This window comes from Geotrypetes seraphini, chromosome 5, assembly GCF_902459505.1.
Source record: "Geotrypetes seraphini chromosome 5, aGeoSer1.1, whole genome shotgun sequence".
NCBI lineage: Eukaryota > Metazoa > Chordata > Amphibia > Gymnophiona > Dermophiidae > Geotrypetes > Geotrypetes seraphini.
The window spans coordinates 268,152,668-268,166,081 of NC_047088.1; the positions used below are offsets into that span (position 1 = coordinate 268,152,668).

The window sequence follows — 13,414 nt, forward strand, 5'->3', positions numbered from 1 at the left end:
TCATGGGTGCAGGTTGTTTCACTAAGTAGATGTAGTTAAAAGTGATCAGATGGTGATTGGACTAGCATACTAGTTTGATAGAATAGCTTGGAGTAAGTGTGTTAGCAGATGCATCTTTTTGAGTGAAGATTAGGTCTAGGATGTGGCCTGCTGAGTGAGTTGGTGAGGGAACTATTTGGTGGAAGTCCAGGTGTGTTAATGATGGTACGAAATCTGCTGGTGTTCCAGTCGCATTTGGGTAATCTGTAAAGTTGAAGTCTCCTAGGATAACAATCTGGTTGTGATTATCACTTTGCCAAGGATGGATAGTAAGTCATTTAGAGTGTTCATCGGGGAGTGTGGGGTTTGGAAATCAGCACAAAGTGAAATCTCTATTGTGGCCCGTTGAGAAGATGAGGTATTCCAGTGCATTTAGTCTATCTGTTTTGGGTCGAGATCAGATTTAACAATGGTGGTTACCCCTCCTCTGGTGTTGGTACACGAGCTGGCTAGAACCTGATATCCGGGGGGGGGGGGGGCAGAGCACTCAAGGTAGTTCCGTCATTGTCTTTGAGCCAGGTTTCAGTGATTAGGAGAATGTCCGTGAGAAGATCTCTTAAAGGTGACATCTTTGTTGTTTACGGATCTCGTATTTACAAGGGTAATCTTGAGGCTTTTTAGCATCAATGAGGGCGAGGTGAGGAGGATGTATCTAAGGCAGTGGGGTTTATGCTGTAGGGATTTGTTTCGGGGAGATGACTCAGGTCACCATATCTGCCCTGGTCTGTAATGATTGGGATAGGGGAAGACATGCTATCTGAGAGGTAGAAGAGCAGAGATAGTAGTATTTGTATTGACATAGCATAGTGTAGCAATTGGTTGTATACAATAAAAGTATCTCTAAACAATATCCTCTATGTTTTTGTCCTTTAAATCAGATGTCTTGTGAATAAATTAAAAACCCACAAAGTCCAACAGGATTCAATCCCACGCAGACCAAACAAGAGAAAAAGAAAACAGTGGGATGGGACAACAGACTTTCCACCAATAAAGCAAAGCCAACCAAAAGCTTTAATTACATTTATTAATGCTCAAATTGAGTAAAAACCCACACAGTACTGTGTTTCGGCATATGAAACACGCCTGCATCGGGGCTACTAAAAATAAAGGAGGATAAAAACAAATTAAAAATGACATAACTTATATAAATAAACATAAAAAATATAATATAAAAAAGAAACTTTAGGCATAAAAATCACATTGAAATTTTAAACATCAGAAAATCCAGAAAATCATGGCCAACCTGTAAACTTGAGTTTTGCTCACAAAAAATGATATTTTACAAAAATGTAAAAGGTGATTCTAGAAAAAAGAAAAAGGTAATATCAGATAAAGTAAATAAAAATAAATGAAATAGAGCACTACAAAGTTGGTGTCATCAGTATATAAACAAAAATACAAAAGGTACGTTTAACAGTTTACAGAGGTCCTTTAAAACATACAAAGATATGATCACTTCACCTATTTCATAAAAAAACAAAAACATTATTGTGTAAATCAAAAGTGGGTGGAAATCTCGGTGCATCTTATGTAGCGAAGGTACAAAAAAAATGTCTCCCCGTACCGTTTAAAAACACCCCTCCTGCCGCTGCACCTTTTAAAACACCCCGCCCGCTGCGTTATCACACACCCACTGCACATTTGTTAAACACCCCCTCCTGCACGCCCACCGCCACCGCACCTTTTTAAAACCCCAACCCCCGCCCGTCATCCGCAGCAAATTATTGCAAATAACCTGGTGGTCCAACATGATTTCTCTCTCATTAGCTGTCTCCTCCTATTTCCCAGCCAGCGGTGCGGAGGTCAGAAGAGCATGGAGGTCAGGAGCAAAGCTTTCTGTGCTCCTGCTTCGGCCACGCTGCTTTCTGAATGGCTGCAATTAGTTCTCACGGGACTCGCGAGAAATGATCGCAGCCATTCAGAAAGCAGCGCGGGCTGAAGCAGGAGTGTGGAAAACTTTGCTCCTGACCTCCGTGCCGCTGGCTGGGAAATAAGAGACAGCTAGTCAGAGAGGAAGGGATTTTAAAAGGTACCGGGGGGTTATGATTAAAAAAGGTACTGGTGGTGGGTATGGGGTGATGATTTACATTACGTGAGGAGTATGGAGCCTGCCTGCCTGTCTGTCACTAGGCCAGCTTGCCTGTCACTAGGCCTGCCTGCCTGTCACTAGGCCTGCCTGCCTGCCCTGTCCCTGCCTTTCACTAGACCACCAGAGGGGGGACAGGATACAGAGCCTGGCAGTGAGAGGGGACAGGGTGCAGAGCCTGACAAGGAGTATGGGGTTGGGTACAGAGCCTGGCAGAGAATTTGGTTCAGAATGTTTTTGTCTTGTTTTCCTCCTCTAAATCTAGGGTGCGTCTTATGGTCAGGTGCGTCTTATGTGGCGAAAAATATGGTTATATTAAAAAAAAAAAAAAAGAAGCCAAAAAGGGAGACAAGAAAATCTCCATGACATTTCAAAACATTAAGGGCCCGTTTACGAGGCTGCGCTGCGGTAACAGCCCCGAATCCCATAGAGATTTAAAGGGCTTGGGGCCATTGTCACGTGGCAGCCGCTAGCGCAGCTTCGTAAAACAGAGGGTGAGTTTACCATTTTGAATGCCAATGAGAAACAATATGTCAAGAAAAGTATATCTAAGATGCAGTGCTTTTCCCCACACAAAAATTATGTGGCTCCGTGTCGCTTGAGTTCCCACTTTAAAAAGCATTGGAAAGTGATACCAAAAAGAAATTCATACATGGCGCTTGTATTCCATGATATGTCCTAGCAATTTCAAGAGCTTCAAAGAATGGCACTAAACAAAAAAATTAAGGGAAACAATGATCCATGACAAAAAACAATGCCGCAAAGAAAAAAAGGTAAAGTTTACCAAGAAAAATCGAGTCACTAGAGTATACAAAATGCACTGCAAAAACAGTTTGAGAAAAAGCACAACACTTTTTGTCTAATTTGTTAATTTGGTTATTGTAATGTGGTACATTAATACATCTGTTTTGAAACCTTTTAAACGTTATGGGTCATCCTTTCCTTTTGTTTATATACTGATGTCACCAAATTTGTAGTGCTCCATTTCATTTATTTACTTTTTCTGATATTACCTTTTTCTTCTTTTTCTAGAATGGTTAAACTATGGAACGCGTTGCCAGAGGTTGTGGTAAGAGCGAATAGCGTAGCTGGTTTTAAGAAAGGTTTGGACAAGTTCCTGGAGGAAAAGTCCATACTCTTTTATTGAGAAAGACATGGGGTTAGCCACTGCTTGCCCTGTTTTGGCAAGGTACTAGTGACCTGGATTGGCCACCGTGAGAACGGGCTACTGGGCTGACTCAGTAAGGCTATTCTTGTGTTCTTAAGTTTACAGGTTGGCCATGGTTTTCTGCATTTTCAGATGTTTAAAGTTTCAATGTGATTTTTATGCCTAATGTTGTTTTATTTATTCTTTTTTTATATTATTATATTTTTTATATTTATTTATATGATAAGTTATGTCATTTTTAATTTGTTTTTATCCTTGTTTATTTTTAGTACCCCTGATGCAGGCATGTCTCATACACTGAAACACAGTACTGTGTAGGGTTTTTACTCAATTTGAACCTTAATAAACATTATTAAAGCTTTTGGTTGGTTTTGCTTTATTGGTGGAAAGTTCATTGTCCCATCCCACTGTTTTCTTTTTCTCCTGTGAAGATGACACTGTACCCAAGGAACCAGCTTCACTATGCAACAGGAAGAGGGAAAGGGACAGGGAGGGATTGGGTAAGAGTTAATCTGCAGTAGTCCCGATGGTCAGCGAGAGACTTGGAAGTAGATTTTCTTTCAACAGGGACAGCTAGAGATTTGTTGCGAGTAATACATGGTAGTTAAGTGTGATTTGAGCTAAGGGGTAGCTATAGCCTCATAAGATGAAAAGGAGAGTAAATTAGTAAAGAAAACTCACCAGGGAAAGTCCATGCAGGAAGGTCATGACCATGCGACTGCCACAGGACTGCAGGGCTAAAGAAAGAAATATCTGAGGCACTCAGGTCTATTCTGAATTTGGGCTGCTCAGAGGTGAATTTCCTGGCTTTTCCAAGAAAAAGCAGTGTATATTAGTCTGTTAAGTGTGTCGCACTGATTGGTTGAATTTAGCTAAGCACTGAAAACAGTGCTCTGTGCCATCTTTGGTAGCCCGGATTACAAAATTGTGGTATATTTGTGGTGAATGGTTGAGTGCTAATTCAGAAATGTACCGTATTTTCACGCATATAACACGCGCATTATACACGATTTTACAAACCGTGCGCGTTATACGTGTGAGCGCGTTTTACAACTTTTTTTTTTCAATCCGATCGGCATCCCCCCTGCGAACCGGCATCCCCCCCCGCTCGTGTCACCCCCCCTCCCCTGCGATCCTACATCCCCCCCAGCACCGCAAAACATCTCTTACCCGATTGGGCACCGGCACCAATGCACAGGACGTGCCAGTGCCAGTGCCCGAAGATCCTCCCTCGTTGGTTTGGGCTGGGCTGGGCTGGGCGGTGCGGGAGAGATCCTCCTTCTTCCTGCGCCGGGCTGGAATAGGCTGAGCATTTGCGCATGCTCAAAGCCTTCTGGTCTCGCTCTCTCCGAGATAATGGCTTTGAGCATGCGCAAATGCTCAAAGCCTAGTCCAGCCCGGCGCAGGAAGGAGGATCTCTCCCGCACCGCACCGCCCAGCCCAGCCCAAACCAACGAGGGAGGATCTTCGGGCACTGGCACATCCTGTGCATTGGTGCTGGTGTCGGTGCCCAATCAGGTAAGAGATGTTTTGCGGTGCTGGGGGAGATGTAGGATCGCGGGGGAGGGGGGTGACGCGAGCCGGGGAGAGGATGCCGGTTCGCAGGGGGAATGCCGGATCGGATTGAAAAAAAAAAGTTGTAAAACGCGGGTAAGCGAGCGGGAGAGGATGCCGGTTCGGAGTAGGCGGGAGGAGGTTTTAGCATGCGCGGTATACGCGTGTGCGCGCTATATTAAATTTTTTTACATAAATTTGTGTTCCCCGCGCACTATACCTGTGTGAGCGGTATATGGGTGAAAATACGGTACATTTTCTAAGTGGGAAGCAATATGGGCTCCTTTCTTGAATGTTCATACTTCTTAAAACTGGAGATTTCATATATCATTTAGGTTATTTGGGGGGGTTGTTAGTGCTAATAAACACTTAAGAACATAAGAAGTTGCCTCCACTGGGTCAGACCAGAGGTCCATCCCGCCCAGTGGTCCGCTCCCGCGGTGGCCCACTAGGTCCTTTGACCTGTGAAGTGATTTGACCATTTTTATATCCTACCTCTGCTTCTATCTGTACCCCTCAATCCCTTTATCCTTTAGGAACCTATCCAAACCTTCCTTGAACCCCTGTACTGTGGTCTGGCCTATCACAACCTCTGGAAGAGCGTTCCATGCGTCTACCACCCTCTGGGTAAAAAAGAACTTCCTAGCATTTGTTCTAAACCTGTCCCCTTTCAATTTCTCCGAGTGACCCCTAGTGCTTGTGGTTCCCCACAGTTTGAAGAATCTGTCCTTGTCCACTTTCTCTATGCCCTTTAGGATTTTGAAGGTTTCTATCATGTCCCCTCTAAGTCTCCTCTTCTCCAGGGAGAACAGCCCCAGCATTTTTAACCTGTCAGCGTATGAAAAATTTTCCATACCTCTTATCAGTTTTGTCGCTCTTCTCTGAACTCCCTCGAGTACTGCCATGTCTTTCTTGAGGTACGGCGACCAGTACTGGACACAGTATTCCAGGTGCGGGCGCACCATTGCACGATACAGTGGCATGATGACTTCTTTCGTCCTGGTTGTGATACCCTTTTTGATGATGCCCAGCATTCTGTTTGCTTTCTTTGAGGCTGTCGCACACTGTGCCGATGGCTTCAATGTTGCGTCCACCATCACCCCCAGGTCTTTTTCAAGGTCGCTCACCCCTAGCAATATTCCCCCCATTTTATAGCTGAACATCGGGTTCTTTTTCCCTACATGCATGACCTTGCATTTGTCCACATTGAAACTCATTTGCCATTTTTTTGCCCACTCCTCTAGTCTCGTCAGGTCCCTCTGCAGGTCTTCACAATCCTCCTTGGTTTGACCCTGCTACAGAGTTTGGTGTCATCAGCAAATTTAATGACCTCACATTTCGTCCCCGTCTCCAGGTCGTTGATAAATATAATGAACAGATAAATATATTAGCTTGATGTTGGTTTCAGGGTGGGGGGGTCATTTAATTGTTAATGCAGTTGCTCTGGTGCAGTATGGTGGGAATTATTTTGGTTACGCTATTTGCTTCGGTTTGCATCAATAAACACTTCTTTAATTAAAAAAAAATAAAAATTGGTCAGGCAGCCCCTGTTTACAATTCAGGAAAGAGAATCCCCCAGATCTTCACTAGGAATCTCTGGTACCACTGAAAACTTTGCACCCCCCCCCATTCCCTGTTTTCCACAGTTCACACGTGCTCTTCCATGAAGCTGCAGCAGAATGCCTTACTTCGAGCACCCCTGATAGCCCCCATATAAGGCAGCACTTCCCCCCACTCTGCCAGTGCTGCCCTGTAGTCCAATTGCCAATCCCAGCATGATCACAACCTGACCCTGCCCAAACCCTCCTCCACTTGATTACCTTGCAGTTGCTCTCCCTCTTCTTTTCAGTCTAGCGCAGGGGTGGGCAGCTCCAGTCCTCGAGGGCCAGAATCCAGTCGGGTTTTCAGGATTTCCCCAATGACAATGCATGAGATCTATTTGCATGCACTGCTTTCAATGCATTGTCATTGGGGAAATCCTGAAAACCCGACTGGATTCTGGCCCTCGAGGACCGGAGTGGCCCACCCCTGGTCTAGTGACTCAGTTGAAAAAGGGAGGAGTAAACAGGGACTAAAAAAAGGACCCAGCTTTTTCAAGTTTATCACCCCTAGAACAAAGGGACCCTCCCCATCACTCAACATAGACACACACACAGGTCTTCAACTGATCCCCAGGAGTCCAGCCAGAATCTTCCATCACACTGCAGCCATACAAGACACCCATCTGCTAAGCCATAGAGGACAACGGACCCCTCTCTAAAAACAGAATCAACTCCCCTCTAGTCCTCTCCCTCAGACAAATCATTCCTATCTATACTGGCTCCAAACCCAAAATGGCTTCTGCAACCTCTGGCAGCGGTCTCACAAGACTGCTGCTTGAAGTCACAGCAGTCAATCTGACAATGAGTTAGCAAGCACAGGAATGAATGGACATCACTCATGCCCTAAATGCACCACTGGACTACCAATGGTTTTAAGCAAGGTCTGGTGGGGGAGTGAGGAGGGAGAAGTGGGGTCTGCTCCAGTTTCAGTCAAAAAACCACACATTTTCAGCTGAAACAAAACTGAAATTGAATTTCGGTTTCAGTACCAAAACACTGCCTGCCTCTATTAAGCTGCAAGCTGCACACTATCCTATAACATAAGGCCCACAAGCCTTTCTCGTTGGTCACCATCTAGACTGGTCTGGTCAGTGATAAAGAAACATTTTTCTACAGAGGTACAAAAGGGAGCAAAAATAATGAGAGTGAAAGAGCAGAGACAGAAAAGGAATAGAAAATACAAATAATTTGGGGCAGGGAGACAAGGAATAAAATAAGAGAAAGCAAAAAGTATAGAGAATCATGTTCAACCCTACCATCAGAGAGCACTTCATATGCCTCTGCTACTTCCTTAAACTTCTGCTCAGCAAATTCCTTGTTCTCCGGGTTCTTATCTGGATGCCACCGTAAAGCTTGCTTTCTGTACCTGGAGGAACATGTGTCCATCAGTTACACAACCTGCAGTTCATCAATCAGCATTTATGTGACTGAAACATGTTACCAGGTGCTTTTCTCTATTATCTCTCTGTAAAAGTTTGAAAATTTTAACCATCATTGACTCAGGCTGAAAACTTTCCTTGAATGGTCTTACACATAGCGTCACTGATTCAGTTCGGCTGAATCGATTTGAATTGTTTTATCACTAAACTCTAGGCCGCTAGTGGTTGCTACAGTAACTCAGTACTCTTGAGCACACATGTGTTCTTCCATCGGCAGCAGGTGGTGGTTGAAGCCCTCTTGGCATAAATGGTGCCAGATATTGAGCGGGACACTGATATTTGGTCAGGGATACCTTTAGTGAGTGGAACAAAGGTAATTGCAGGAATAGCTCAGCCAAAGACAGGTCCAGTGTTTTTCCTCTAGACCAGTGCAGCCTAGTTAGGCTACTGTGTCCGTTAAGATCAAGGCCCAAGCTTGTACACAAACTGGCTGGGGATACTTGGGACTCTGAGAACTTACTAGTGCTTTGTTTTGCTCATTTTGTACTCTCTTTCCTGTATGGCGCTGGATATTTTTGGCTCCCTATAAGGAAAGGCTAAAGTGGCTAGGGCTCTTCAGCTTGGAGAAGAGATGCTCAGGGGTGATATGATGTGAATCACTTGTTCACTCTTTCCAAAAATACTAGGCCTAGGAGGCATGCAAAGAAGCTACTAAACAGTAGATTTAAAACAAACCGTAGAAAATATTTCTTCACACGTGTAATTACTCTGGATGTAGTGAAATCAGTTAGCTTAGCAGCTTATTCCTAGGATAAGCAGCACAAAATCTGTTTTACTTGGGATCTAGCTAGGTACTTGGGCTTGATGGACCTTCCAGCTGTCCCATATTTCTTAGGTTCTTCTCTCTATTCTTTTTTATGGGCTAGGCTCTGGGGTTTTCTGGAGTGCTGCATGATTTGCGTTTGTCTGGCTGATCAGCAGCATATCTCATCGGCTCCGGTCAGGTGAGGAGCGATAAGCGAAAAAATTATCTGTAGTTGAACTCTTTAGATTGGTTGTTTAGTATTATTGTTAAGGCAATTGGAACTTTTGGTTAAGTACCTGTAAACGTTAACATGTTTTTATTGTTGGTTTTATTACATCAACCAACATTGCATCTTTTTTTTTAATTCTCTAATCTTTACATGTTCCTTTCAAGATGTAGGTTATTTTCATTTTTTCTTATTGCACACACTTCTTTTTATGTTACCTTCATAAAACATTCATTTACGATTCCCAATTCTCCAAAATAATTTTATGTTTCCATATTTTATTTTGATGTTGGGCACAGCAGAAAAATATTTCTAGTGCGACAGATACATTATTCCTGAACCTGCGAGTAGTCAATCTATTCCCTTGGGAATTCTTGTAGAGAGCCTCATTAGCATTATTTTGTTCTGCCTCCCATCTCTCTGGGCTGCCCTCCAATTCCTCAGTTGTCTCTCTACAAGCGAAATAGTTGGAGGCTTGTCTTTTTTGCTTGTGTTTATTTTCCTATTAAATTCTGTTTTTGCTTACCATTTGCAAGGCTCTTCAGTGCTACAGAGGATCCCATTCTTGGGATATCTTTGGCTAAGGTCAGAATTCTGCATCCAAGGGGCAGACAGCCTTGCAGCGCACCCACTTAAACAGCATGCACTAACAGTTCGGGAGCTCAAGGACCAGTCCCTTGGGCACAAGGCTCGCACCAGGTTCTGTCCACAGTGGGCTTTAACGCGAGTTGAGTGGCTCCATGGCAGGTTTTCCAGAATTGGGGCTGACTGCTTTCCTCCCTCCCAGCTGCGTATACAAGATTCTGATGGGGACTAAGGTTTCCGGTTGGTCATTAAGTCAAAAGGCAGAATGAAGAAACAAGCAGTCTGGATTTCAGGCTTGTTTGAGGCAGAAGTTCTCCCTGTAAGCTGTCCGCAGCTTCCTTACAAGCAGCCCTATGCACACAGCAAGGTACAGTGAGTAACAGGCTGACAGCTCTAAATCAGAATCGGGGAAGGGGAGAGTGTCTTAAAAGTGTGTGGGGGTTGTGTTTTGGGGTTAGAGCCAGGTCCCCTACTTCTAAAATCCCCAAATCACTAGTTTTTAGATCCCCGTGTAGCAACTATGGACCGTTTTCAATGCTAAAATCGCTGCCATGGGAGCCATCTTGGATTTCCCAATTTAAAAACAAAAACCTTTATCTGACTCAAAACACCTCAATTTTGATCAAAAATAGGTATGATGAACTCCTCAGATCAAGATCTCTTGGATTCATACCAGATTTGTGCTGGATGGCCATCTGAGGATCATCAGTGTTCCAAGTGCTGTGCAGTGCATTAGGGAGAGATGGGAGCCGCTGACTTAGCCTCCTCTAGTTGCTTGGGGGGTGGGAGAGACTATTAGTGCCCAGATGGTGTGAGGGCAAGGCAAAATGTCCAAGTTTGAGCCAGGGAGCAAGTGCGTCCCTAGCAAAACGCAACAGTGCCGCTACCACAAAATACTCAGAAAGGAGCTCGAGAGCATCCACTGGGGCCGTCTCGGTGTCCTGGACAGGGGTTCTCTCCCCCCCTCCCCGCCCAAATTCATCTCCAGGAGATGGCTGGAGACACTGACTCCTGGCAGTTAGTGACCTCCTCCACAGGTAAACGTAGGAGGCCCCCCCCATTTACAAACTCTTCACCTTCCTATTCTTTCTCTCACCAGGGCAACTCCACATCGACTCCACAACTTAATCTGAAGAACAGATTTCACGTACTGCAAGAAGAGACTGCCGATGTGAAGCAGGACCAGGTTCAACACGCGCCATCATCCCCAGGGACAGCAGATCGACCCCCCCAAAAGAAGCGGAGAGTAATAACCATTGGGGACTCCATGCTGAGAGGCACCGAGGGACCAGTATGCAGGCCAGATATACAGTCGAGGGAGATCTGCTGTCTGCCTGGAGCCAGAATACGTGATGTGACCGCCTGCCTTGACAGACTTCTTAGGCCCCAGGACCACTTCCCCATGCTGCTCATCCACGTTGGAACGAATGACACAGCCAAGAACAGCGTGGAGGACATAGCCAGAGACTTCAGAGATCTGGGGAAGAGGCTGAAGCGGACAGATGCACAGGTAGTATTCTCTTCAATTCTTCCTGTTAGGGGCAAGGGAAGAGAGAGGGACGAACGTATCCTGAAGACGAATGAGTGGCTACAACGGTGGTGCCGGGAAATGAACTTCGGATTCCTGAACCATGGAGAGACGCTGCAGGGACTCCAGGGACCAGACGGACTACACCTGACCAGCAGAGGTAAGAATGTCTTCGGACATCGTCTAGCCCGCCTACTTCGAAGGGCTTTAAACTAGGTAAGTTGGGGGAGGGTACCCACTTATATACAGGAGCAGTAAGTAACAACCCTGATGTGATGATCCAAAACTCCGCTTCTAGGTACGAGGTAAGTACCCTCACTGCTAAAGAATCGCTAGGAGACTCTTTGACACAGAGGAGTAGCTCTCTACATGGGTTTAGCAAACACAAACAGTGGAGAGCTATGTATGTTAACGCACACAGTTTAGGGAATAAATTTCTAGAACTGGAAACAGAAATAGTGGATGCAGACCTGGACGTGGTGGCAATATCCGAAACATGGTTCACAGACTCTCATGGGTGGGATATAACTATTCCAGGGTACAACCTGCTTCGCAAAGACAGAGAGGGTAAGTTAGGAGGGGGGGTTGCACTTTACATCAAAGAAAACATCAAAACAACCAGGATCACTGATGTCAAGTACACCGGGGAATCCATCTGGGTAAACCTGGCCAGAGGCAGAGAAAAATGTTTATACCTTGGGGTGGTATACAGACCTCCAAGACAATCGGAGGACAAGGACGCGGAATTAATTGAAGACATTGAGAATATCACTTTAAGGGGGGATGCTGTTCTGTTAGGGGACTTCAACATGCCTGATGTAGACTGGAATACACTCTCAGCAACAACTTGTGGGAGCAGGAGGATATTATCGTCCATGAAGGGAGTACGGCTTAAACAAATGATACATGAGCCCACTAGGGCCCAGGCCATCCTAGATCTAGTACTTACAAACGGAGAAAGCATCTCGGAGGTCTCAGTGGGAGAAACGCTAGCCTCCAGTGACCATAACATGGTATGGTTCAACCTTAGGAAGGGCTTCCCTAAATCACAAACAAAAACGAGGGTACTCAAATTCCGGGGCGCAGACTTCGCACGCATGGGAGATTTCGTCCAGCAAACGCTACAGGATCAGGAGGAAACTGATAATGTGGAAGCTATGTGGTCAATTCTGAAACTGACCCTACATGAGGCAACTGTCCGTTACATAAAATCGGTAAATAAACAACAAAGAAACAAGAAACCTCAATGGTTCACGGATGAAATCTCGTATCTCATCAAGGAGAAAAAAAAGAGCATTTCTTTCATACAAACGTACGGGGAAAGGAGAAGCTAACAGTGAATACAAGGCCAGGTCTGCAGAGGTCAAAACAGCAGTTAGGGAGGCCAAACTACGAGTGGAAGAAAATCTAGCAAAGAACATTAAAAAAGGGGACAAATTCTTCTTCAGGTATATTAATGATAGGAAAAAGAACACCAGCGGAATAGTACGCCTTAGAACTCCGGATGGGAATTACGCAGAAGCAGACTCTGACAAAGCCAAACTACTGAATGAATATTTCTGCTCAGTCTTTACCTGCGAGGCACCTGGACAAGGACCTCAGCTGGTATCAAATTCAAGCGCGGAAGACCCATTTCAGAACTTTGAGTTCACACCGGCTGACGTTTATAGCGAACTGGCAAGGCTCAAAGTGAACAAAGCCATGGGACCAGACAAAGTGCACCCAAGAGTGCTCAGAGAGCTGTGTGGAGTCCTGGCAGAACCATTAGCCATGCTCTTCAATCTTTCCCTAAGGACGGGGAGAGTCCCACTAGACTGGAAAACAGCTAACGTCGTTCCTCTGCACAAAAAGGGTTGCAGAGCAGAGGCTGCGAATTACAGACCGGTGAGTCTCACATCGATAGTGTGTAAACTCATGGAAACACTACTTAAACGCAAATTAGACATGATCTTGGAGGATGGGAATCTGAGGGATCCCAATCAACATGGATTCACTAGGGGTAGGTCATGTCAATCTAATCTCATCGGCTTCTTTGATTGGGTAACAACGAAGCTGGACTCCGGGGAGTCTCTGGACATAGTATACTTGGATTTTAGTAAAGCTTTTGACAGTGTCCCACACCGCAGGCTTTTAAGCAAGATGAAATCAATGGGGATAGGTGAGACGCTAACTACTTGGGTCAGGGATTGGCTGAGTGGTAGACTTCAAAGAGTGGTGGTCAATGGCACCTTCTCTGAAACATCGGAAGTGATCAGCGGAGTCCCGCAGGGCTCAGTCCTGGGTCCACTCCTTTTTAACATATTCATAGGGGACTTGACACGAGGGCTTCAGGGTAAAGTAACATTATTCGCCGATGACGCCAAAATATGCAATATAGTAAGGGAAAATGATTTGCAGGATTGTATGACGCAGGACCTGCTTACATTGGAGAACTGGTCCTCAA

At 45.1% G+C, this 13,414-nt stretch overlaps 1 protein-coding gene across 3 annotated transcripts in view; it reads right to left on the minus strand.

The window, feature by feature from the left end:
* The window catches only part of DNAJB2 (DnaJ heat shock protein family (Hsp40) member B2), a 246,423-nt gene that overhangs the window by 151,606 nt on the left and 81,403 nt on the right, over positions 1-13,414 (minus strand). For 2 of the 3 annotated variants that reach the window (XM_033946759.1, XM_033946761.1), the window contains exon 3: positions 7,705-7,814. The exons of the other annotated variant lie outside the window; for it this stretch is intronic. In XM_033946759.1, the coding sequence (XP_033802650.1) occupies positions 7,705-7,814 (110 nt within the window). The remainder of the gene's footprint in view (positions 1-7,704; positions 7,815-13,414) is intronic. 3 annotated transcript variants of the gene reach the window in all.